The 24,540-nt window shown below is 46.0% G+C and overlaps 1 protein-coding gene across 1 annotated transcript; it reads left to right on the forward strand.

The window, feature by feature from the left end:
- Nucleotides 1-718: 718 nt before the first annotated feature.
- On the forward strand, nt 719-14,733 carry LOC140132813 (vomeronasal type-2 receptor 26-like). Its single transcript, XM_072152106.1, has 4 exons — nt 719-766; nt 958-1,081; nt 13,869-14,587; nt 14,728-14,733. The coding sequence occupies exons 1-4, from the start codon at nt 719-721 to the stop codon at nt 14,731-14,733; spliced, it is 897 nt and encodes a 298-aa protein (XP_072008207.1).
- The last annotated feature ends 9,807 nt before the right edge of the window (nt 14,734-24,540 follow it).

Here is a 24,540-nt window from a genome sequence, read left to right on the forward strand (position 1 = left end):
AGAGAACAGACAGGAATCGGAGACTGAGGGGTTACAAAACACTTTACTGAAATACAGCGATAAACAGACCACTATGTCCCACAAAATCAATCACTTCCGGGGGCGCCACCCGGTAATCCAACGCCAGTCCGAATTCAGATCGCTTAAGTAATCTATTGACAATGGGAGTCCTGGATAGAACCTTCTTTCTGTGTTAGTCCCAAATAATCCTTAGTGGTACCGGGATCTGGCCCAGCATCAGATCCCAGCCCCTTCCATGCTGCAAGTCCACACACAACAACCCCCGGCCTGCATGGACTTCACCTATTGTCCTCCTCTGCGGCCCATCCTGTGGGCAGGTGGGGGAGTGAATAATTACCTCCCCTCCTCCTGGGAAATGAGCTGAATATCCACCCCTCCTCCGGCCCCTCCACAGAGGAGCGGCTCCATGTCTGTAGTTTGTTTATTCTCCAGCCCCTTAACAGAGAACAAGTCCAACTTTATAATCTCCTTCCCTCCTCCAATGTGTGAACAGGATGCAAACCCTTTACAGAGACACATCACATATCCATTGTTACAGGACCCTGCTACAGACATTACATTAAAGGGGGCTCTGCATGGGACATTACATTAAAGGGGGGCTCTGCATGGGACATTACATTAAAGGGGGGCTCTGGTGATGGGGTGATGTCTTTCTATAATTTGCCTCAGGCAGCAGAGAGGCTGGATACACCCCTAAATGGATGCGCGACCTGTTTCTCCACCAATTATGGTGAATGAGACCTCAGTAATGATTGCACAACTTATGTCTACAGACTGATTATCTGTCCACCCATCAGGGTTCTGTTTCCTCCATCCAGCTACTTCTTGTGAGGTCGGGAGAAAACTTCTTATAAATGGACACTTCTGTAGTCCATCCTCCTAGGTCTCCGCATTACTTTTATCATACTGTATGTTATATTTTGTCTTCTCCTTCAGGACCCAGTCTCCCGCTGCTCAGATCCGTGTTTACCTGGAAGCAGGAAAAAGCCAAGAGAAACCATTCACACCTGCTGCTATGACTGTGTCCCGTGTTCAGAGGGAGAGATCTCCAATATCACAGGTACATGGTGGTATGCTAGTAGTGTCTGACCTGCGCTGAGGAGGACAATGATGTCCTAGAGCAGTGGTGGCGAACCTATGGCACGGGTGCCAGAGGTGGCACTCGGAGCCATTTCTGTGGGCACTCAGACCATCACCCCAGGACAGAGCTCACTAAATAGGACCAAATCCACCAAGTCCCAGGCAACTTAAGAGATGCTGCTCTCAGCACTATTTTAAAGCACTTCATTGGCTGTTAGGAACTGCGGGAAAAATGAGAAGTGGTGACAGAACTGCAATATATATTGGTGGTGCTCCTGCTGGACCAACCAGTTTTCCTCTACAGAGAGACCCTGGAGAGAATCTACAGCGAGAGTCTGAATTTGCTAACCTTCTTTCAACTGTATTGGTGGCTTCAGGGGGCCGATACAATTGAAAGATTGGAAGAACAGGTAGCAATAAGTTACTGCTTAAAATGCCATGTTGGCACTTCACAGGAAAATAAGTGGATTTTGGTTGTAGTTTGAGCACTCTGTCTCCAAAAGGTTCGCCATCACTGTCCTAGAGTAGCTGCCATTAGGAATGCCCCAAACAGGAAACTTTTGGACCTCCTTACATCCAAACAAGCACAGAACAGATCATCATCATGAACTATGTTACATACACATCAATGTCAAGAATACTAGAAGGTTTATCCGTGGCCACAGTACTGATCTGACACAGGTAGCAGTGGCATCAACCAACCTACAGGGGATGTTGTTCTCTTTGAGGTAAAAAATGCATAGTCAGGACAAGGCATCTTGGTGCCCTATGTAGACTAAAAAATATTTCCCCTCTGTAAAATTGTAGCAAAAAAATATGGCAGAATCAAGTCCTGACGGGAAACATGAAATCACACAGCACATGCCCCCAGTATATATGTATCTCATCTCAGCACATGCCCCCAGTATATATGTATCCCAGCACATGCCCCCAGTATATATGTATCCCAGCACATGCCCCCAGTATATATGTATCTCATCTCAGCACATGCCCCCAGTATATATGTATCCCAGCACATGCCCCCAGTATATATGTATCCCAGCACATGCCCCCAGTATATATGTATCCCAGCACATGCCCCCAGTATATATGTATCTCAGCACATGCCCCCAGTATATATGTATCTCAGCACATGCCCCCAGTATATATGTATCCCAGCACATGCCCCCAGTATACCGTATATGTATCCCAGCACATGTCCCCAGAATATATGTATCCCAGCACATGCCCCCAGTATACATGTATCCCAGCACATGCCCCCAGTATATATGTATCCCAGCACATGCCCCCAGTATATATGTATCTCAGCACATGCCCCCAGTATATATGTATCTCAGCACATGCCCCCAGAATATATGTATCCCAGCACATGCCCCCAGTATATATGTATCCCAGCACATGCCCCCAGTATATATGTATCCCAGCACATGTCCCCAGAATATATGTATCCCAGCACATGCCCCCAGTATACATGTATCCCAGCACATGCCCCCAGTATATATGTATCCCAGCACATGCCCCCAGTATATATGTATCCCAGCACATGCCCCCAGTATATATGTATCTCAGCACATGCCCCCAGAATATATGTATCCCAGCACATGCCCCCAGTATATATGTATCCCAGCACATGCCCCCAGTATACCGTATATGTATCCCAGCACATGTCCCCAGAATATATGTATCCCAGCACATGCCCCCAGTATATATGTATCCCAGCACATGTCCCCAGTATATATGTATCCCAGCACATGTCCCCAGTATACATGTATCCCAGCACATGCCCCCAGTATATATGTATCCCAGCACATGCCCCCAGTATATATGTATCCCAGCACATGCCCCCAGTATATATGTATCCCAGCACATGCCCCCAGTATATATGTATCTCAGCACATGCCCCCAGTATATATGTATCCCAGCACATGCCCCCAGTATATATGTATCCCAGCACATGCCCCCAGTATATATGTATCCCAGCATATGTCCCCAGTATATATGTATCCCAACACATGTCCCCAGTATATATGTAGCTCAGCACGTGCACAAAGAATATATGTAACTCAGTAAATGCCCCCAGTATATATGTAGCTCAGCACATTCCCCCAGTATATGGGTAGCTCAGCACATTCCTCCAGTATACATGTAGCTCAGCACACACCCCCAGTATATATGTAGCCTAGAAAGTCCCAGCACATGCCTATATGTAGCCCAGTAGCCAGCACATGCCCCCAGCATATATGTAGCCTAGCATATGCCCCTAGTATGTATGGAGTACAGCACATGCCTCCAGTATATCGGTAACCTTGCACATGCTTTCAGTATTTATGTATAGCAGCACATGTCCCCGGAATATAGGTAGAAAAAAAATGTATAGTCACCTACCTGTGTTCCTGAACTCCTTCAGCATGATAATACTTCAACCTGCATCCTCCCTAATGACACAGACCGTGCCGATAAGGTCATTACTTAGTCAATGGTGTCACATCGAGGATGCAGGCAGCAGTAACATCATGCTGCCTGCATCCAGTTTTCAGCTGAATGTTTGTCTTAAAAATGCACATAACATTGATTGCTTTCCCTACAATCCCCTACCGTCAACTACCCCTTGTCCCAACCCTGCACAAGGCTACCATTTCTTAGCACTGCTGTAGCTGTCCACACATGTCTTCAGCTCTGTGCATTAATCTCCAACCTGCACCCCAAAAATTCAACAGTCACTTAAAGTTTATAAGCTACCTCTGGACAATAATAGACGCAGTGTAGGAGAAATAGTCAGCTCCAAACTTCAATAAAATGTTGACTTGCTTTATTGGACAGGTGGCGGCAGAGATACAAGTCTGCAAAGGATCTCCCGACAATTCCCACACTATGCTCCCGAATTAATATATTTATTACACCTAAATTGACTACACTGTGCCCCCACATATATAAAAAATATACTCGAAACAACTGCCCACATTCTGCCTCGACATATATGATATATACCCCTTACACCACAACTGACCACACTGTGCTCCCACATACATCATATATACCCCTGACACAACAACTGATGACACTGTACCCCTAATACATATTATATATACCTCTTACACCACAACTGACCACACTGTGCCCTCACATATATCATATATACCCCTCACACCTCAACTGACCACACTGTGCCCCCACATATATCATATATACCCCTCATACCACAACTGACCACACTGTGCCCTCACATATATCATATATACCCCTTACACCACAACTGACCACACTGTACCCCCATATTATTCATATATACCCCTCACACCACAACTGACCACACTGTACCCCCACATATATCATATATACCCCTCACACCACAACTGACCACACTGTGCTCCCACATACATCATATATACCCCTGACACAACAACTGATGACACTGTACCCCTAATATATATTATATATACCTCTTACACCACAACTGACCACACTGTGCCCTCACATATATCATATATACCCCTCACACCTCAACTGACCACACTGTGCCCCCACATATATGATATATACCCTTCACACCTCAACTGACCACACTGTGCCCTCACATATATCATATATACCCCTCACACCACAACTGACCACACTGTACCCCCATATATATTATATATAGCCCTCACACTACAACTGACCACACTGTGCCACCACATATATCATATATACCCCTCATACCACAACTAACCATGCTGTACCCCCACATATATCATATATACCCCTCATACCACAACTAACCATGCTGTACCCCCACATATATCATATATACCCCTCACACCACAACTGACCACACTGTACCCCCACATATATCATATATACCCCTCACACCACAACTGACCACACTGTACCCCCACATATATCATATATACCCCTCACACCACAACTGACCACACTGTACCCCCATATATATCATATATAACCCTCACACCACAACTGACTACACTGTGTCCCCCCCACATATATCATATATACCCCTCATACCACAACTGACCATACTGTGCCCCCACATATATCATATATTCCCCTCACACTACAACTGACCACACTGTGACCTCACGTATATCATATATACCCCTCACACCACAGCTGACCACACTGTGCTCCCCACATATATCATATATACCCTCACACCACAACTGTCCACACAGTGCCCCCACATATATCATATATACCCCTCATACCACAACTGACCACACTGTGCCCCCACATATATCATATATTCCCCTTACACTACAACTGACCACACTGTGCCCTCACGTATATCATGTATACCCCTCACACCACAACTGACTACACTGTGTCCCCCCCACATATATCATATATACCCCTCACACTACAACTGACCACACTGTGCCCTCACATATATCATATATACCCCTCATACCACAACTGACCACACTGTGCCCCCACATATATCATATATACCCCTCACACCACAACTGACCACACTGTGCCCTCACATATATCATAAATACCCCTCACACCTCAACTGACCACACTGTGCCCCCACATATATCATATATACCCCTTACACTACAACTGACCACACTGTGCCCTCACATATATCATATATACCCCTCACACCTCAACTGACCACACTGTGCCCTCACATATATCATATATACCCCTCACACCACAACTGACTACACTGTGCCCCCACATATATCATATATACCCCTTACACCACAATTAAACATAGTGTGCTCCCTACATATATAATAATTTCCTCACATCAAAATTGACCAAACTTTGACCCGCATAGTAGCCCCACATATGGCATACATACCTCAAAGACTGTTTTAAGTGCCATGTTCCCCTCTTTCTCACATGATGAGCACCTTGGCGTCTCTTCTCAAATCCAGCACCCATGTCACCCTTCACCTTCCTAAACAGCTAGCACCCATATCTCCTTCTCTTCAAAAACCAGCACTCACATTCCCCTTCTTCTCCTCCTCACACTACCTGGTGGCCCATGTGATAATCTGTACATGTAAGATCTTCCTCTAACTGTGGGACCTGGCTGGATGGTGGAGAAGGTGTTAAAGAAGCATTTGTGTAACAATGCCCCAGGCTGGTGGGAAATGTGTGAGGGTAGAGCGACTGCTGCCGTCTGCCACCGGGTAATGCACTGTAGAGACCGGCATTTAAACCATTAGAGATGCCCAGTGGGCTGGAATGAGAGTGCAGTGTGTAAACTTCGCTCCTATGTGGATTCCTGTACATGTGTAGAGGGGCTGGGGAGAAGACGTGTCTCGGGTCACATGAGGGAGCAGCTGCAGGTATTGAGGTGCATGCATAGAAGGGTTCGGGAGCCGCCACATCCATAGTATATGGGGAGATGTGCACCGGCTAGATAGAGGTTGTGCTGGCGTAGGGTAAAGCAAAAGGATGGTAAGTGATCCTGATATGTGCCTATGGAAGTATTTATTACCATGTATAAAGCGAGGGAGAAGGGAGTAATGGAGTGGAGCATTCTGCATGAGGAAGAGAATAGGCAGACATTATAACGGGGAAGGGTAAAGTAATAGTCGTTATCTATATTCCTGCTTATTCATAAAAAATGGAGAAAAAGATATTTAAAAAAAAAGAGATGATGATAATAAGGGATACAATAAGCCTTTAGTATGAAGTCCATCAGGAAGAAAGATGTGTAATGGAAGGATCTCCTGTGGGATGAATACACAACATAGGAACTTATTTACTAAGTATCCCACGGTTGCATTTCTGTCGGGTTTTCCGACTTTTCGGGGATTGTGCCATCAGAAAAGGGATTTAAAAGGGCATTGTGTTGGTGCTTTCAAATCGGGGGGCGGGCTCTCGGACAATCCAATTGATTCAGACAAACCGCGGCAAGATCAAGCACTTACATGCACCGAGAAGAAGAAGGAGAACTCCGGCAAACCTGATCGGGGAAGCGACACATGCAGGATATCGGATGCATGATCTACGTGAATTCTCGTTGGACACTCCGGATCGTGGATCGCACAGGACCAGGTAAGTAAATGTGCCGCATAGAGTCAAATTACAAAAGACTCTCGTCAGATGACATTAGTACATAGGAATAGTCATCATGTGAAAGACGCCATTTTTACAATATTTTGCATACATTTAGCAAAACGCTTTAGTGACAAACTCTAACAAAGAGTAAAAAAAAGAGCAAGGGGGGGGGGTGGATATGGTATTTACCAGGAACATACACTCACCGGCCACTTTATTAGGTACACCTGTCCAACTGCTCGTTAACACTTCATTTCTAATCAGCCAATCACATGGCGGCAACTCAGTGCATTTAGGCATGTAGACATGGTCAAGACAATCTCCTGCAGTTCAACCCGAGCATCAGTATGGGGAAGAAAGGTGATTTGAGGCCTTTGTTGGTGCCAGAAGGGCTGGTCTGAGTATTTCAGAAACTGCTGATCTACTGGGATTTTCACGCACAACCATCTCTAGGGTTTACAGAGAATGGTCCGAAAAAGAAAAATCATCCAGTGAGCGGCAGTTCTGTGGGCGGAAATGCCTTGTTGATGCCAGAGGTCAGAGGAGAATGGGCAGACTGGTTCGAGCTGATAGAAAGGCAACAGTGACTCAAATCGCCACCCGTTACAACCAAGGTAGGCAGAAGAGCATCTCTGAACGCACAGTACGTCACACTTTGAGGCAGATGGGCTACAGCAGCAGAAGACCACACCGGGTGCCACTCCTTTCAGCTAAGAACAGGAAACTGAGGCTACAATTTGCACAAGCTCATCGAAATTGGACAGTAGAAGATTGGAAAAATGTTGCCTGGTCTGATGAGTCTCGATTTCTGCTGCGACATTCGGATGGTAGGGTCAGAATTTGGCGTCGACAGCATGAAAGCATGGATCCATCCTGCCTTGTATCAACGGTTCAGGCTGGTGGTGGTGGTGTCATGGTGTGGGGAATATTTTCTTGGCACTCTTTGGGCCCCTTGGTACAACGCCACAGCCTACCTGAGTATTGTTGCTGACCATGTCCATCCCTTTATGAGCACAATGTACCCTGTAACATCTGATGGCTACTTTCAGCAGGATAATGCGACATGTCATAAAGCTGGAAGCATCTCAGACTGGTTTCTTGAACATGACAATGAGGTCACTGGACTCAAATGGCCTCCATAGTCACCAGATCTCAATCCAATAGAGCATCTTTGGGATGTGGTGGAACGGGAGATTCGCATCATGGATGTGCAGCCGACAAATCTGCGGCAACTGTGTGATGCCATCATGTCAATATGGACCAAAATCTCTGAGGAATGCTTCCAGCACCTTGTTGAATCTATGCCACGAATAATTGAGGCAGTTCTTAAGGCAAAAGGGGGTCCAACCCGTTACTAGCATGGTGGCCGGTGAGTGTATAGTATTTTAGGGGTGAAGTTTCGAGTATGGAATGAGGTGGACAGGATGGGTTAATGATGTGGGTACAGTCACATTTGCTGACCCATGGGTCCCACATCTTATGAAATCGCTTGAGAGAGACTTTTGTCTCGGTGCAAACATTTTCGCCAATAGACAGTAGCGATTCATAGTAACAAAAACTTCATGGAGGAAGTGAAGTTGATCTCCAAGATCTGGCTAATTATTTAGTAAGTTAAGTTTGATTTAATTTAGTTTAGGAGGCCATGGACAGTTAATACTGAAATTCGAATTGGCCAATTCCTATCCCTAGAAGGGCAGGGGTTATGGGATGTCGGCTTTCGTGATTCTATTTGTATTCTTTATATTTCTCTCCATAATAGTTTTGATACTGGACAGGCCCAAAAATTGGTCCACATTGTCTCGAGCATCTATGTGATTCTTCTGGGAACATGCGTGAAAGATGGGTGATTTTCAGGGAGGTTGCCACATTTTAGAGGCTTTATGTGACCAATGATTAGGAAAAGAAAGAGTGCAGATCATTTTCCCATCATCTTGGATGATCTCCACTCAATAACATGTCGTACAGAGCTGTAGTCAAACGTAATTCACATTTTCTTAGATTAAATATGGGGTTGAATAGAGGAGTAGGGTGGCTGAAATGTAACACATTTGGGGAGGAAAGGAAATCTTGCCGGTGAGACTTGTGGGTCTAAAGAGTCAGGAAGGGGAAATGATTCTTCAATTCTGGAAGCTAGTAGTGTCACAGGTGCCCCTGCGACCCGTGTACCTCCGTGTGCCCCAGCTAGGAACTTACCTTTCCCGGCTCCAGCGACGGTCTCCATGATGCCTGCGCTCCGGCGCGCGCGTCTCTGTCTTCCCTGTTGTGTAGTAATGATTGGATATGACAGGTTCTACTGAAGATCTTGAGGAAAATCGGGATTAATAACATCCGGGATTTGAAGGGGTTTTTGTTTGATGGGTTTGCAATTAAGGCCATTAGAGGCAGAGAGTGGTGACTTCCAAGCCGAAATAGAAGCGCGGAGGGATGGATGGACAGGTGGTAAGAGGAGGTTTAGTCAGATAGAAGAATAGCCATAGAAGTAGGCTTTTAAACAATTATTAGGCATGAAATGTGTCTCTTGGAGAAGAAATTCTCGTAAAGGGTGAGACCTTTGGTATTGCGAGAAATAATATAACAGGCAGGTTGACTGGAGGTTTACTTTAGTCTTGTTCCAGGTGAGGTTAGGAGAAAAAACAAAATTACAAAGAAGGCAAAGCAGTAAGTGACACCGAGGGGTAACTGGTTGAAACCATGGGATATAGGCGAAGGGCTATAACTTGAACATATCCATATCCAGATTTTTTTCTCGTCACACATTGTGATGATATCCTTTGTGTTTAGTTATGAAAAAATTGGAATTTGGAAAAAATTTTCTAAGAATTATTCATTTTCAAAGTCCTAAACTTTCTGTTTTCAGGCAGATAGTGATAGCACCCAAGTAACTTCATTACTAACATTTCCCAAATCTCTGCTTTATATCAGCACAGGGTTTTATGCCTCCTCTCTCTTTTTTAAGTTGTTAGGAGGTTCCGAATTTTGGGTGTAAATTTTCTCATATTTATGAAAATCGACAAAACTCTTATTTAGAGGCACCTGCTTAGCTTTAAGTGACTTTGAGAGGCCTAAACAACAGTAAAACTACACCCCTCATATCTGAAAACTACAACTTTAAGAAGTGTATTAACTCTTTGTATGTTATACAGGGGTTAAAACAAAATGGAGGTGTAATTAACAAGCTGTAATTTTTTTTAGACAATACATTAATTTTTGCCAAAAATTAAACAGTCACAAAGTACTAAATGATGGGAGCTCACTTAAAGCTTGTTTTATGAAATTTTGCTTCTAAACCAAGTTGGAATTTCTGTAAAATACAAGCTTGTCTTGTAATACACCTGCAGAGCCGGCGACTTGTAATCTAAGGACTGTGTAAATTTATATATAACTAGCTGTAGCTATCCTTTCCTAATTGCCCTACCTACCCTAGCTGGTAAGTGACCAGTGGTCAACATTCAGTGACTGGCTGAAAGGAAGAGAGTGAACAGGGTGAAGTAGCAGATGGAAGGGAATAAATGGAGTTAGTGGATTGTGAAATTATTTCCTGGCGAATGCAGTCAATTTTACTGTATCTTTTAACCCCTTCCCGAAGTGTGCCGTACTATTACGGGTCCCGGTCCCGGTGCATGGACCCTCTCCATAGCCGGTAAGTCTTTGTTGCATATTTGGTGATAGCATCAGTAACAGGTGCTTGCACCGATCTTACAGTACTATGGCAGTATATGGTAGGATCAATCAGACAACCCAGGGTTAAGTACTCTAGGTGGTCTGAAAATAGAAGAACCAAACTGTTAAATCAACATGATAAAAATGTAGATAACATAGGGTAAACAATCAATTAATGAATTTAATCGGGGTAAGGGTATGACTGAGGTGGGAGAGGGGGTGGGGGAAAAAAGGAGAGGATTGGAGAGGGCAGGAGAGGACAGGAGCGAGTTACGAGTCGGTCAGGAATGCGATCCCAGATTATTGAGTGAGTCGCGGCTTTATTATGAGACATTGCTGAGGCTTCTTCAAGCCGGTGCAGAAATGAGATTTCTCCAAACCAATCTGTTAGTTGGGGTGTCCTTGTGGTTTTCCACAACCTGGGTATTAGGGTATGCGCTGCTATCAGCATAGAACCCTTAGAGATCTTTTTGCTTTCGATGCCGAGATAGGTAATAAGGACAGCAATCGTACTGCAGGCTCGTTTTCCAGATCGTGCCCTGTCAGAGCTAGTATCAGTTTGCGTACCTGTTGCCAGAACGGCTGTAGCTTCTGACATCCCCACCAAATATGACTCATGGTGCCCGGAGCACCTAGGCATCGCCAGCATCTATCTGAACAAGATGGAATATCATGTGGAGTCTAGTAGGGACCCAATACCACCTTGAAAGCGACATAAAATTGGTTTCTTGTGCCTTAGACTGAGAATTTATGACACAATTCGAAGGCTTTAAGCCAATCGTCTGTGGTGAAGGTCTTATTCCATTCGCTCTCCCAGATTGCTTTGTATGGGGGGGGGTCTGAAAAGCCCCACTTATTTAGCAAGAGACTGTATATTGCTGATATGGCATGAGGAGTTGCCGTGTCAGAGAGGCATAGGGATTCAAATTGAGTCATACTACGGTGTAAATCTGCCCTGGCTTTGATCGTATGATAAAAATGTGCTAGTAAATTATACTCCCAGTGTAGTCTAGGTGTGCGGTCGGGCACTGGAAGGTTGTCTTCGAGAGATATGAGGGTTTTGGGTTCGAGTAGGGTCTGAAAGCGGAGTGAAGCTAGCCTTCTAAGGGGGAGCAGGAAGTCATTGGAGATTCCTGGAGGGAAATCGGGATTCCCTGTTTTAGGGACGAGTGGACCGTCAGGGGAGAAGAGTTGTGTATGGCTGGAGAATAGCCGCATTGTTTTAATTAAAACATACTTTATAAAAATATTTTAATGAGCCGGAGGGGCTCCGGTCTATGTAACCGAAACGCCTCCCTTCCTTCACTTCCTGCTAATATATGCCACCACCTTAACCCCTTAAGGACCAGGCCCTTTTTCGTTTTTGCATTTTTATTTTTCACTCCCCACCTTCAAAAATCTATAACTTTTTTAATTTTCCATGTACAGAGCTGTGTGATGTCTTATTTTCTGCGTAACAAATTGTACTTCGTAGTGATGGTATTAAATATTCCATGCCGTGTACTGGGAAGTGGGAAAAAAATTCTAAATGCAGTGAAAATTATGAAAAAACACATTTGCGCCATTTCTTGTGGGCTTGGTTTTTACAGCTTTCAATGTGTGCCCCAAATGACAGATCTACTTCATTCATTGGGTCAATGCGATCACAGGGATACCAAATTTGTATAGGTTTTATAATCTTTTCATACATTTACAAAAATTAAAACCTCCTGTACAGAAAAAAAATTCTTCATTTTACAGTGTTCTTGCGCTAATAACTTTTTCATACTTTAGTGTGCAGAGCTGTGGGTGGTGTCATTTTTTGTGACTTCTGATGACGTTTTCAAAACTTATATATTTAGTGACCTTTTGATCACTTTTTATAGAATTTTTTCTATTTTTCAAAATGGCTAAAAAATGCAATTTGCGACTTCGGGCGCTATTTTCCGCTACGGGGTAAAACGCAGTGAAAAACGCTTATTATATTTTAATAGATCGGGCATTTTCAGACACGGCGATACCTAATGTGTTTAGGATTTTTACTGTTTATTTATATTTATATCAGTTCTAGGGAAAGGGGGGTGATTTGAATTTTTATGTTTTTTTAATATAATTTTTTTTTTTTACTTTTTTTTTTTTTTTTACTATTTTTCAGACACCCTAGGGTACTTTAACCCTAGGTTGTCTTATTGATCCTACCATACACTGCCATACTACAGTATGGCAGTATATGGGGATTTTGCATACCATCTATTACAATGTGCAGATCGCACATTGTAATAGATAGCCTCGATCATGACAGCCTCGGATCTTTGTGTGTTCCGAGGCTGTCATGACAACGGATCGCCCTCATGGGGAGTGACGATCGGAGCCAAGATGGCACTAATCACGGGTGTTAGCGGCGGGCGTTTGCTTCATTATAAAGCAAATGCCCGGTGAGTATGAAGAGGGCTCAGCCCGTTAGCCCTCTTCGTACTCCCCCATGCGCAGCAAGATGTAAGGGTACGTCTTATTGCGCTATGGGGTTAATATTCATGGCAGTCTGGTCCCATCTATGAAGTCAGAGAATCCAATCATATGAATATACCAGCTAAGCTGAGATGGACAGATGACTCGCAGCGTTCAAGCAGTAGAAAATGGCTCCTTTTCTGGCTCTATCTTATTAATCGACCTAAAGGTAAAGATCACAACATAGAATAGCATGGGATAATATGAACATCTAGGGACCCTACGCCTCAGCTCCATGATCTGTAGATAGGAGCAGAGTCTACATAAATCCATGGCGTATCCTGATCTGATATACAACTAGACCAGATGTTATTTATAAGTAATGCTACATCAGAAATTTAATAAAGCAAGTGCTGTATCCAAAACCATAGCTCAAAAATTCACGATATTGGTGAATATACTGCCAGTAAAAGGGGAAGCATCACAATTTCACTGAATAGTTGATAACTATTCATAATTCTATATAGAACATGCAGAGGCAATAAGAGCCATAAGGAAGCCTAGAGGGATAATGTACTGCAAAACCTGGCCTGACCCGGCCTATCAGTGCATATCGCAAGGAAATAAAGTAACATGTAATATATTATTTCATATTTCTGCAGATGCTGACAACTGTATACAATGTGAAAGTGATGAATGGCCGAATGAGGGGAGAGACCGATGTCTACCCAAAGCGATAGAATTCATCTCTTACCAGAATGACCCATTGGCTTCTGTCTTCTCCGGTCTCTCGCTCTTCGGATGTCTTGTGACCGGCTCCATATTCACAATATTTATTTTCTACCAGGACACTCCTATTGTTAAAGCTAATAACCGGAACCTGAGTTACCTCCTCCTGGTCTCCATCTTCCTCAGCTTCCTCTCTGTCTTCTTGTTTCTTGGTCGTCCCAGTGATGTCACTTGTAGATTACGTGAAACCAGTTTTGGAGTTTTCTTCTCAGTTGCCGTCTCTTCACTTCTCGCCAAGACTGTGATGGTTTGTGTTGCTTTTAAGTCCACCAAGCCTGGAAGCCCCTGGAGAAGATGGCTGAGTGTGAAGGTGCCCTACACCATAGTGTTGTTGTGTTCTTCCATACAAGTTGTCATCTGTGTCATCTGGTTGTCTATTTCTCCCCCATTCCAGGACCTGGACACTCAGTCTTCTCCTGGGAAGATCATCATTCAGTGTAATGAGGGGTCAGATATCTGCTTCTACTCCATGTTGGGTTATATGGGGCTCCTGGCAGCGGGCAGCTTTCTTCTGGCTTTTATGGTGAGGACATTACCGGACAGTTTTAATGAGGCCAAGTACATCACCTTCAGCATGCTGCTGTTCTGCAGTGTCTGGATCTCCATGATCCCGGCTTATCTGAGCACCAGAGGGAAATACATGGTGGCTGTGGAGATATTTGCAGTAATGGCTTCCAGTGCTGGACTCTTAGGTTGTGTGTTTTTCCCAAAATGTTTTGTAATTTTATTTAGACCTGAAATGAATAGAAAAACGGATCTTCTCGGAAGAAGAAAGGAATAAATAGAAACCATTATAACCTCCATGAATGCTAAAAAAAACAACTATTGAACTATAGATGATGGGTGGCTCTCACATACAACTCAGGCCACTGGCCCATAAGTCCCATCAACGAAAATGTCTCTGTGCACAGGAGGGATTTCCCAGACAGAGCCTTGTGTCACCGGATTGAATTGATGTGTTGAGTTCAGTCTAGTGATACAATGGACCATCTGAGGAATCCCTCCAGCGTCATCAGAGGGTTCTTTATAATCCTTTATCAGTTTATAGACCCTGCACAATCGTATAACCAAGCTCTAAATGAACTGATAATCACTGATCAATATATAATCCAGGTATCTGTGGACCGTGACAAATAGCATGGTGGTGCAGGTATAGTAAGGATTCCCAGAGGTGTAAATCCATTTATTGAAGAAAACTAAATATACAGAACAGACACCACGTTCACAAAGAGGAAACTGTGTTTCTATTCATCCCTTTTCCCACTGTGCCCTTTTTTCTTCCTACCAATGATCCATGAAGATAACAAAAACCCATCTGGTAGACCCATCACCTCAGGGATTGGTTTACCTACTTTTCATATCTCTTTCAAGATTTGTATTTGCAAAGCTATGTAACCAACCTACTAAGCTATGTCACCAACCTACTAAGCTATGTCACCAACCTACTAAGCTACGTCACCAACCTACTAAGCTACGTCACCAACCTACTAAGCTATTTCACCAACCTACTAAGCTTTGTCTCCAACCTACTTGGCTATGTCACCAACCTACTAAGCTATGTCACCAACCTACTAAGCTATGTCACCAGCCTACTAACCTATATCACCAACCTACTAAGCCATGTCACCAACCTACTAAGACATGTCACCAACCTACTAAGCTATGTCACCAACCTACTAGGCTATGTCACCAACCTAATAAGCCATGTCACCAACCTACTAAGCCATGTCACCAACCTACTAAGCTATGTCACCAACCTACTAAGCCATGTCACCAACCTACTAGGCTATGTCACCAACCTACGAGGCTATGTCACCAACCTACTAAGCCATTACACCAACCTACTAAGCCATGTCACCAACCTACTAGGCTATGCCACCAACCTACTAAGCCATGTCACCAACCTACTAGGCTATGTCAGCAACCTACTAAGCCATGTCACCAACCTACTAGGCTATGTCAGCAACCTACTAAGCCATGTCACCAACCTACTAAGCCATGTCACCAACCTACTAGGCTATGTCACCAACCTACTAAGCTATGTCACCAATCTACTCAGCTATGTCACCAACCTACTAAGCCATGTCACCATCTTACTATACTACGTATTTCGAGCATTAGCGTACTCGAAACTGCTCGTTGCTCGGACGAGTATTTCGCCAGCTCGAGAAAATTGCATCTCCCGCCGTTTTGCTTTTTGGCGGCCAGAAACAGAGCCAATCACAAGCCAGGAGACTCTGCACTCCACCCAGCATGACGTGGTACCCTTACACGTCGATAGCAGTGGTTGGCTGGCCTGATCAGGTGACCCTGGAATAGACTAGCCCATGCCCGCGCTGCTCGCGTCATTCTCTGTCTGGATGCCGCAAGGGAGAGAGCTGCTGCTGGTCAGGGAAAGCGTTAGGGTGTTCTATTAGAATAGTGTTAGGCAGAAGTGAGTCTACAAGAACCCAACAGCCCTTGTTAGGGCTAGAATAGCGTTATATATTTTATTTTTTTTTTGATTGCTTGTGGCTGGGCTTGCTGGCGCTAGTACTGCAGCTAGTACCATATTGTGAGTAATTTGCAGGGAGACTTGCGACCGTTCTGTTTAGCTCTTAGTGACACACATATCCACCTCAAACACCAAAGTGGGACAATTGATTAGGGGTTTGATTTGAATTAGGCAGAGTCTGCTGATTTATTTTTTTTACGTTTATTTTTTTATAACTCAACGTCAGCTGGCATAGCAGTGTGCTTTCAGTGTAGGCTAGAAAAGAGCCATAGCAATAGGATAGCATCGTTTTGTTTTAAAAGCAAAAAAAAAAACAAAAAAAACACAAAAAAAAAAACAAAAGAAATTTACAGTTTACACTTTAATTTTGAAAATGTTTAACCCAAGGGCTAGGGGTAGAGGACAAGGGCGTGGACGTGGGCGTCCAACTACTGCAGGGGTCAGAGGCCGTGGTCCTGGGCGGGGTGAGACACCACCTGCTGATGAGGGAGCAGGGGAACGCCGCAGAGCTACACTCCCTAGGTTCATGTCTCAAGTTACTGGGACTCGTGGTAGAGCAGTGTTGAGGCCAGAACAGTGCGAACAGGTGATGTCGTGGATTGCAGACAATGCTTCTAGCCATTTGTCCACCAGTCAGTCTTCCACGCAGTCCACCCATGTCACCGAAATCGGCACTCCTCCAGCTCCTCCACCTCAGCCTCCTCCCCCCCAGTCTGCCCCCTCCCAGGAAAATTTGGCATTTGAACCGGCATACTCTGAAGAACTTTTTTATGGACCCTTCCCAGAGTCACAAACCACTTGTCCGGCTGCTGCTGAGCTCTTTTCCGATGCCCAGGTTTTCCACCGGTCGCAGTCTGTGGGTGATGATGACATTGTTGACGTAGTGGAAGAAGTGTGTAAAGAGGTGTCGGGCGATGAGCAGACACGGTTGTCAGACAGTGGTGAAGTTGTTGTCAGGGCAGGAAGTCCGAGGGGGGAGCAGACTGAGGGATCGGAGGATGATGAGGTGACAGACCCAAGCTGGGTTGATAGGCCGGATGAACACAGTGCTTCTGAGACAGAGGCGAGTCCTATACCAGAACAGGTTGGAAGAGGCAGTGGTGGGGCCAGACGGAGAGGCAGGGCCAGAGCTGGTGCATCAGCGCCAAATGTTTCCCGTAGTCAAGCTCCTGTGGCGAGGGCTAGATTTTCAGAAGTCTGGAGGTTCTTTAAAGAAACACCGGATGACCGACGGACTGTGGTGTGCAACCTGTGCCAAACCAGGATCAGCAGGGGTTCCACCAGTACTAGCTTAACTACCACCAGTATGCGCAGGTATATGAGTGCTAAACACCCCACTCAATGGCACCAAGCCCCTTCACCTCTGGCCGGGCACACCACTGCTCCTTCCCCTGTGTCATCTGCTAGTCAGCCCCCTGCCCAGGACCCCGGCCCAAACACCTCCCGTGCGAAAACCCCATCTTCGCCTCCACGATCCTCCACAGCATCCACCAGCGTTCAGCTCTCCATACGCTGGAGCGCAAAAGGAAGTATAGTGCAACCCACCCACACGCCCAAGCCCTCAACGTCCACATCTCCAAACTTCTTATCCTGGAGATGCTGCCCTATAGGCTGGTAGAGACCAAGGCCTTTCGAAACCTCATGGCGGCGGCCGCCCCTTGGTATTCGGTCCCCAGCCGCCACTACTTTTCCCGATGTGCCGTCCCAGCCCTGCACCAGCACGTGTAAGACAACATCATCCGTGCCCTGACCAACGCCGTTTCTGACAAGGTCCACCTGACCACGGACACGTGGACGAGTGCTGCCGGGCAGGGCCACTATATATCGCTGACGGCACATTGGGTTAACTTGGTGGAGGCTGGGACTGAGTCTGACCCATGGGATGGTCATATACTGCCGACGCTGAGGATTGCGGGGCCTACCTCGGTCCAGGTTTCTCAGGCCTACTATGCCTCCTCCTCCGAATTACCATTCGTGGGCATGGCGCCATCAGTCGGTAGCTCTACGCACAGCAGCAGTACCGTCGCTAAGCGACAGCAGGCGGTGCTCAAACTGCTGAGCCTAGGCGATAAAAGGCACACCGCCCAAGAGCTATTACAGGGCATCATGCCGCAGACTGATCTGTGGCTGGCACCGATGAACCTGAAGCCAGGCATGGTTGTGTGTGACAACGGCCGTAACCTGGTGGCGGCTCTGCAACTCGGCAGACTGACACATGTGCCATGCCTGGCCCATGTGTTAAATCTGATAGTTCAGCGGTTCCTCAAGACATACCCCAATCTGTCTGATTTGCTCACGAAGGTGCGCCGCATCTGTGCGCATTTCAGAAAGTCCAGCACAGATGCTGCCACTTTCAGGGCAGCGCAGCACCGCCTCCAACTGCCCGCTCACCGACTGTTGTGCGACGTGCCCACGAGGTGGAATTCAACATTAACCATTGTGGGAGATTTGGCCCAGTAGAGACCGTGGTAGCGGGGTGCTGTGATGCAGTTCAAGACAGTGACACCAAAGTACAGTCCAAAACAGGTCTAGCCTGTGTTTATTTCAGCAGGAACTAAATAAAACAGCCTTCACATTCAGGCATCAAAACAAAATAATATCCTACCCGTCAGGGTGCTAACTAAACAATGGTTCTCTGACTCACCACTAACAAAAACACTTTTGCTGCTCCAGGCACAGAGGTCAGGGCTGCGTGCTCTCCAGCCTCCTTTCAGAGAGAGACAACACTCTGAGCTCTGCTGAGCGGCTTTATTAGGCTGATTGGGGCTGTTCCCACCACCTGTGTCCAAGGTGCTGGACAACACAACCTCAGCACTAAGGCCTTGCATAATAGCAAAACCTAGGGGAAACATACCGCCCATCGACAGTTAACCCCTTCAGTGTCTCACATAATGTTATCCAGAGTTTACCAGCAGCGCAGAGCGATTTTAGACTGCCAGATGTCAACTTCCACCAGAACTGGTAGTCAGGTCAGTCAGCTTCCTCAAGTCTACAATGAGGAGTGGACGTGGATGTCTGATATCTGTCAGGTGCTGAGTAACTTTGAGGAGTCAACACAGATGGTCAGTGGTCAGCCTCACCATCCCGCTGCTTGGCCTGTTGAAAAACTCTCTGGTCAGCATGAAGTCGGAAGCTTTGCGCTCGTCACAAGAGACGGGGGAAGAAGATTCCCTTGTTGAAAGCCAAAGCACCCTCAGGTCTGTTTCTCAGCGCATATCGTAGGAGGTGGAGGAGGAAGAGGAGGAGAATGTTGGCGAGACCATTGTTCAGTCCTTCACTGTTCAGCGTGTATGGGCAGAAGAAGAGGAGTTGGAGGAATTGGAGGAGGAGGAAATGGAGAGTCAGGCCAGTGAGGGGAGTGAATTCTTGCGCGTTGGTACTCTGGCGCATATGGCAGATTTCATGCTAGGCTGCCTATCCCGTGACCCTCGCATTCAAAGAATTTATTCCAGCACCGATTACTGGGTATTCACTCTCCTGGACCCGCGGTGCAAGCAAAATCTTTCCACTCTCATCCCTGGAGAGGAAAGGAATGTGAGAATGCATAAATACCAGCAGGCCCTGGTGCACAAGCTGAAACAGTATTTCCCTTCTGACAGCGCTAGAGGCAGAGGGCGTACTTCTGCGGGACAAGTAGCGAGGGAGAGTAGGCGAGCAGGCAGCTTTTCCAGCACTGGCAGGGGTGCGCTTTACAAGGCCTTTGCCAGTTTTATGTCACCCCAGCAAGACACTGTCACCTGTCCCCAGTCTCGGCAGAGTAGGGCTGATCTTTAAAGAAAGATGGTGAGGGAGTACGTAGCTGACCATACCATCGTCCTAAATGATCACACAGCTCCCTACAACTACTGGGTTTCAAAGCTGGACATGTGGCACGAACTGGTGCTGTACGCCTTGGAGGTTCTTGCCTGCCCTGCCGCTAGCGTGTTGTCCGAGCGGGTTTTTAGTGCAGCTGGTGGCATCATCACCGATAAGCGTACACGCCTGTCGACTGACAGCGCTGACAGGCTGACGCTTATTAAGATGAATAAAGCCTGGATTTCTCATAATTTCCAAGCTCAACCTGAATAATTTATGCACTCCTCCTCCTCATTTTCCTCCTTCTCCTCCTCTTTGTACACTAAAGCAGAGGAAACTGGCTATTTTTTGCCAGGGCTAACTGGCTCTAGCTATAGTACTCTATGTATTTAATTTTTCTGGAGGGCCACCTACCCGGTCCTCTGTTTTAAACAATTTTTGGGAGTGCCACATACAGGCACTCAATCTATTTAATTTTTCTGGAGGACCACCTACCTGCTCCTCTGGTTTGAAAACTTTTTTGCACTGCCACATACAGGCACTCAATCTATTTAATTTTTCTGGCGGACCACCTACCTGCTCCTCTGGTTTGAAAACTTTTTTGGACTGCCACATACAGGCACTCAATCTATTGAATTTTTCTGGAGGACCACCTACCTGCTCCTCTGATTTGAAAACTTTTTTGGACTGCCACATACAGGCACTATCCAAATTAAATTGTCTTCATAGCAGCCTCCACCCTGTCGCCACCCTGCTGTGTTATCCACAAAATATACTGGCAAACTTTTATCATTTACCGATATTATTTCAGCGCTTCTTGCGCATCTGTTTACATTTCCCTCACCCGCCATAACCCAAACTTATAAGAACACTACTACACTTGATCTTATAGAAAAGGTTCTTAGAAGTGCTGTTTGGGGAGTAGCCGAGAGACAGGGGCTTGGACAGGCGAAAGCTCGCCTGGCAGCGGACCGCCAGCTCCATCCCAAGATTAGGCAGCCTCAGAGGTATCCATGCATGCTGCCCCTGCTGTTTCCTGTCCATTTTGCCTCCACGATCCTCCACAGCGTCCACCAATGTCTCCATGCGCAACTTTCAACTCTCTATACCCCAGACGCTGGAGCACGAGAGGATATGCAGCACATCATCCCCTTATCAAACGAGCTGTGTCAGGCAGAATTTTCAGGTGTTCCACCAGATACATAGTGGAACTCGGCCCATCTGTCACCATGCTGGAGACCTGAAGTTGCAATCATAGCAGCGCAATATGGATGCCCCATACTGTCGCTCTTAATCATGGAAGTCGTCTCCATGGCTGACTCCACATGTCGTCCCCTTATCAAACGAGCTGTGTCATGCTCATTTTTCGGGTGTTTCACCAGATACGTTATGGAACTTGGTCACTATGTCGCCACCATACTGTGTTATTGACTAAATATACCGTCAACCTTTTGTTGACATAGGAAATCATTTCAGCGCTTCTTGCTCACCTCCTTTGGTTCCTTTCTGCCGCCTTAACCAGGCAAAATACTGATACATACAGTGCTACACGTTATCCTCGCCAAAAGGAATTTTTTTAATTGGTTTGAAGCCTGAGTCCATTTAGGGTATGTCGCCATGCCACTCTCTAGCCTGCCGCTGCTGTCGCTGCCTCTGCATGCCATCCCCTATAGTGTCAGGGTCAATTATTGGATGTCCCCCCCCCCAACCTACTCCTCCTACCTCACCCTCCCCTCTCTTACCTGGATATCTCTCCTCCCCCCCTATTCCCAGGTTTTATGTTTGACCCCTTCTTAATTTCTTGTATTTCACGGGACAAGCCCATATACCGGGCATTCATACAAGCTTCGGTTGGACACCATAAGCATGTATAAAGAGCGATCTGAAGAGAAGGTGGTGGACTCAGGTTGCTTATGATGTAATATGGCTCCTTCCACCATAAGAGCCTAGGTGGATAAGTGGCTCCAATTGGAGAGGTCCTCCCACAGAACACTGAGCTTCCGGTTCACTACCAAATTGTTACCTTTTATGTACAAAAGCATATGTCCTGTAATCTACTGTTTGTATTATTTGGAAAAGAAAAAAGTTTAATAAAAAAGTTTTAAAACAATTATTGGATGTTTTAGATGCTATCTAGCTATCTAGCCTCATTCGGTCACTCTGTCATGGCCGTGCTGTTGCCCATAATTTTGGCATAATGGCAGCCTCAGAGGCATCCATGCATGCTGCCCCTGCTGTTTCCTGTCCATTTCCATGGTGTTTCCATCTTTTTCTGAGGTTCCCAGGTGTTTGGCCAAGCTTCCCTGTGCAGAGCCTTGGTCCCCCTGAAAAATGCTCGAGTCTCCCATTGACTATAATGGGGCTCATTATTCGAGATGAGCACTCGAGCATTGGGAAAAGTTTGTCTCGAATAACGAGCACCAGAGCATTTTAGTGCTTGCTCATCTCTATATGTCACCAACCTACTAGGCTTTGTCACCAACCTACTAAGCCATGTCACCAACCTACTAAGCTATGTCACCAATCTACTAGGCTACGTCAACAACCTACTGGGCTATGTCACCAACCTACTAAGCCATGTCACTAACCTACTAAGCCATGTCACCAATCTACTAGGCCATGTCACCAACCTACTAGGCTATGTCACCAACCTACTAAGCCATGTCACCAACCTACTAAGCTATGTCACCAACCTACTAAGCCATGTCACCAATCTACTAGGCCATGTCACCAACCTACTAGGCTATGTCACCAACCTACTAAGCCATGTCACCAACCTATTAGGCTATGTCACCAACCTACTAAGCCATGTCACCAACCTACTAAGCCATGTCACCAACCTACTAGGCCATGTCACCAACCTACTAGGCTATGTCACCAACCTAATAAGCCATGTCACCAACCTACTAAGCTATGTCACCAACCTACTAAGCTATGTCACCAACCTACTAAGCCATGTCACCAATCTACTAGGCCATGTCACCAACCTACTAGGCTATGTCACCAACCTGCTAAGCCATGTCACCAACCTACTAGGCTATATCACCAACCTACTAAGCCATGTCACCAACCTACTAAGCCATGTCACCAACCTACTAAGCTATGTCACCAATCTACTAAACTATGTCACCAACCTACTAAGCCATGTCACCAACCTACTAGGCTATGTCACCAACCTACTAGGCTATGTCACCAACCTAATAGGCAATGTCACCAATCTACTAAACTATGTCACCAACCTACTAAGCCATGTCACCAACCTACTAGGCCATGTCACCAACCTACTAAGCTATGTCACCAACCTACTAAGCCATGTCACCAACCTACTAGGCTACGTCACCAACCTACTAAGCCATTTCACCAACCTACTAAGCTATGTCACAAACCTTCTAAGCTATGTCACCAACCTACTAAGCTATGTCACCAACCTACTAGGCCATGTCACCAACCTACTAAGACATGTCACCAACCTACTAAGCCATGTCACCAACCTACTAAGCCATTTCACCAACCTACTAGGCTTTGTCACCAACCTACTAAGCTATGTCACCAACCTTCTAAGCTATGTCACCAACCTACTAAGCTATGAAAACACGACGTGAGTGGCCGCCAGGCACTTCTTTATTTACTGTTCTCCCCTCATATCTGCTGTGGAGCAGGTCAACGAGGCAGAGGTCTGCAAATACATGTGTCACATGTAGGGGGACACAACTCTGGCAGCTACAAACCTCTCTTCTGCTGCCATGATCTGATGCCAAACTCCCTCCTCCCTGCAGCTCAACTACTAGGGAGAAACCAGTCTCCCCTATACCAGCTGCTCTCCTGGTTCTGTGCCCCGTAGTGATGTGTTGTTCGTAAATGATGGGAGCTCACTTAACCCACCCCTAACCGTCTCTCCATGCACCCTTTATCCCGATACAATCGGATAAAAAGTGGAGTGGTGTGGGGTGATTGACTGGCCTGCGGCTCCCTTTTATAAATTTATTAGGGAGCCATTCAGGAGCCAAAAGAGACAGCTCTTCTAAGTGAGCTGAGCCTAATGAGCCAGTTCACTAAGAAGACCCGGAATTCCCATCTCTAGTTCCCCGTGGTGATCTTCTCCTCTTCTGCCTGGGAAACACCACAGCATGTGAGCTGAGCCTAATGAGCCAGTTCACTAAGAAGACCTGGAATTCCCATCTCTAGTGACCCGTGGTGATCTTCTCCTCTTCTGCCTGGGAAACACCACAGCATGTGCTGGGGGCGTGGACAGTCAC

Source organism: Engystomops pustulosus, chromosome 1 (genome assembly GCF_040894005.1).
Source record: "Engystomops pustulosus chromosome 1, aEngPut4.maternal, whole genome shotgun sequence".
Lineage (NCBI taxonomy): Eukaryota > Metazoa > Chordata > Amphibia > Anura > Leptodactylidae > Engystomops > Engystomops pustulosus.

Excerpts from the sequence above, each read along its gene's own strand:
- LOC140132813 (XM_072152106.1), top strand. The coding sequence starts at position 719 with ATGGATGCGCGACCTGTTTCTCCACCAATTATGGTGAATGAGACCTCA. Across the intron at positions 767-957 it reads TTATGGTGAATGAGACCTCA|GACCCAGTCTCCCGCTGCTC; the intron begins GTAATGATTGCA and ends CTTCTCCTTCAG. Across the intron at positions 1,082-13,868 it reads AGAGATCTCCAATATCACAG|ATGCTGACAACTGTATACAA; the intron begins GTACATGGTGGT and ends ATATTTCTGCAG.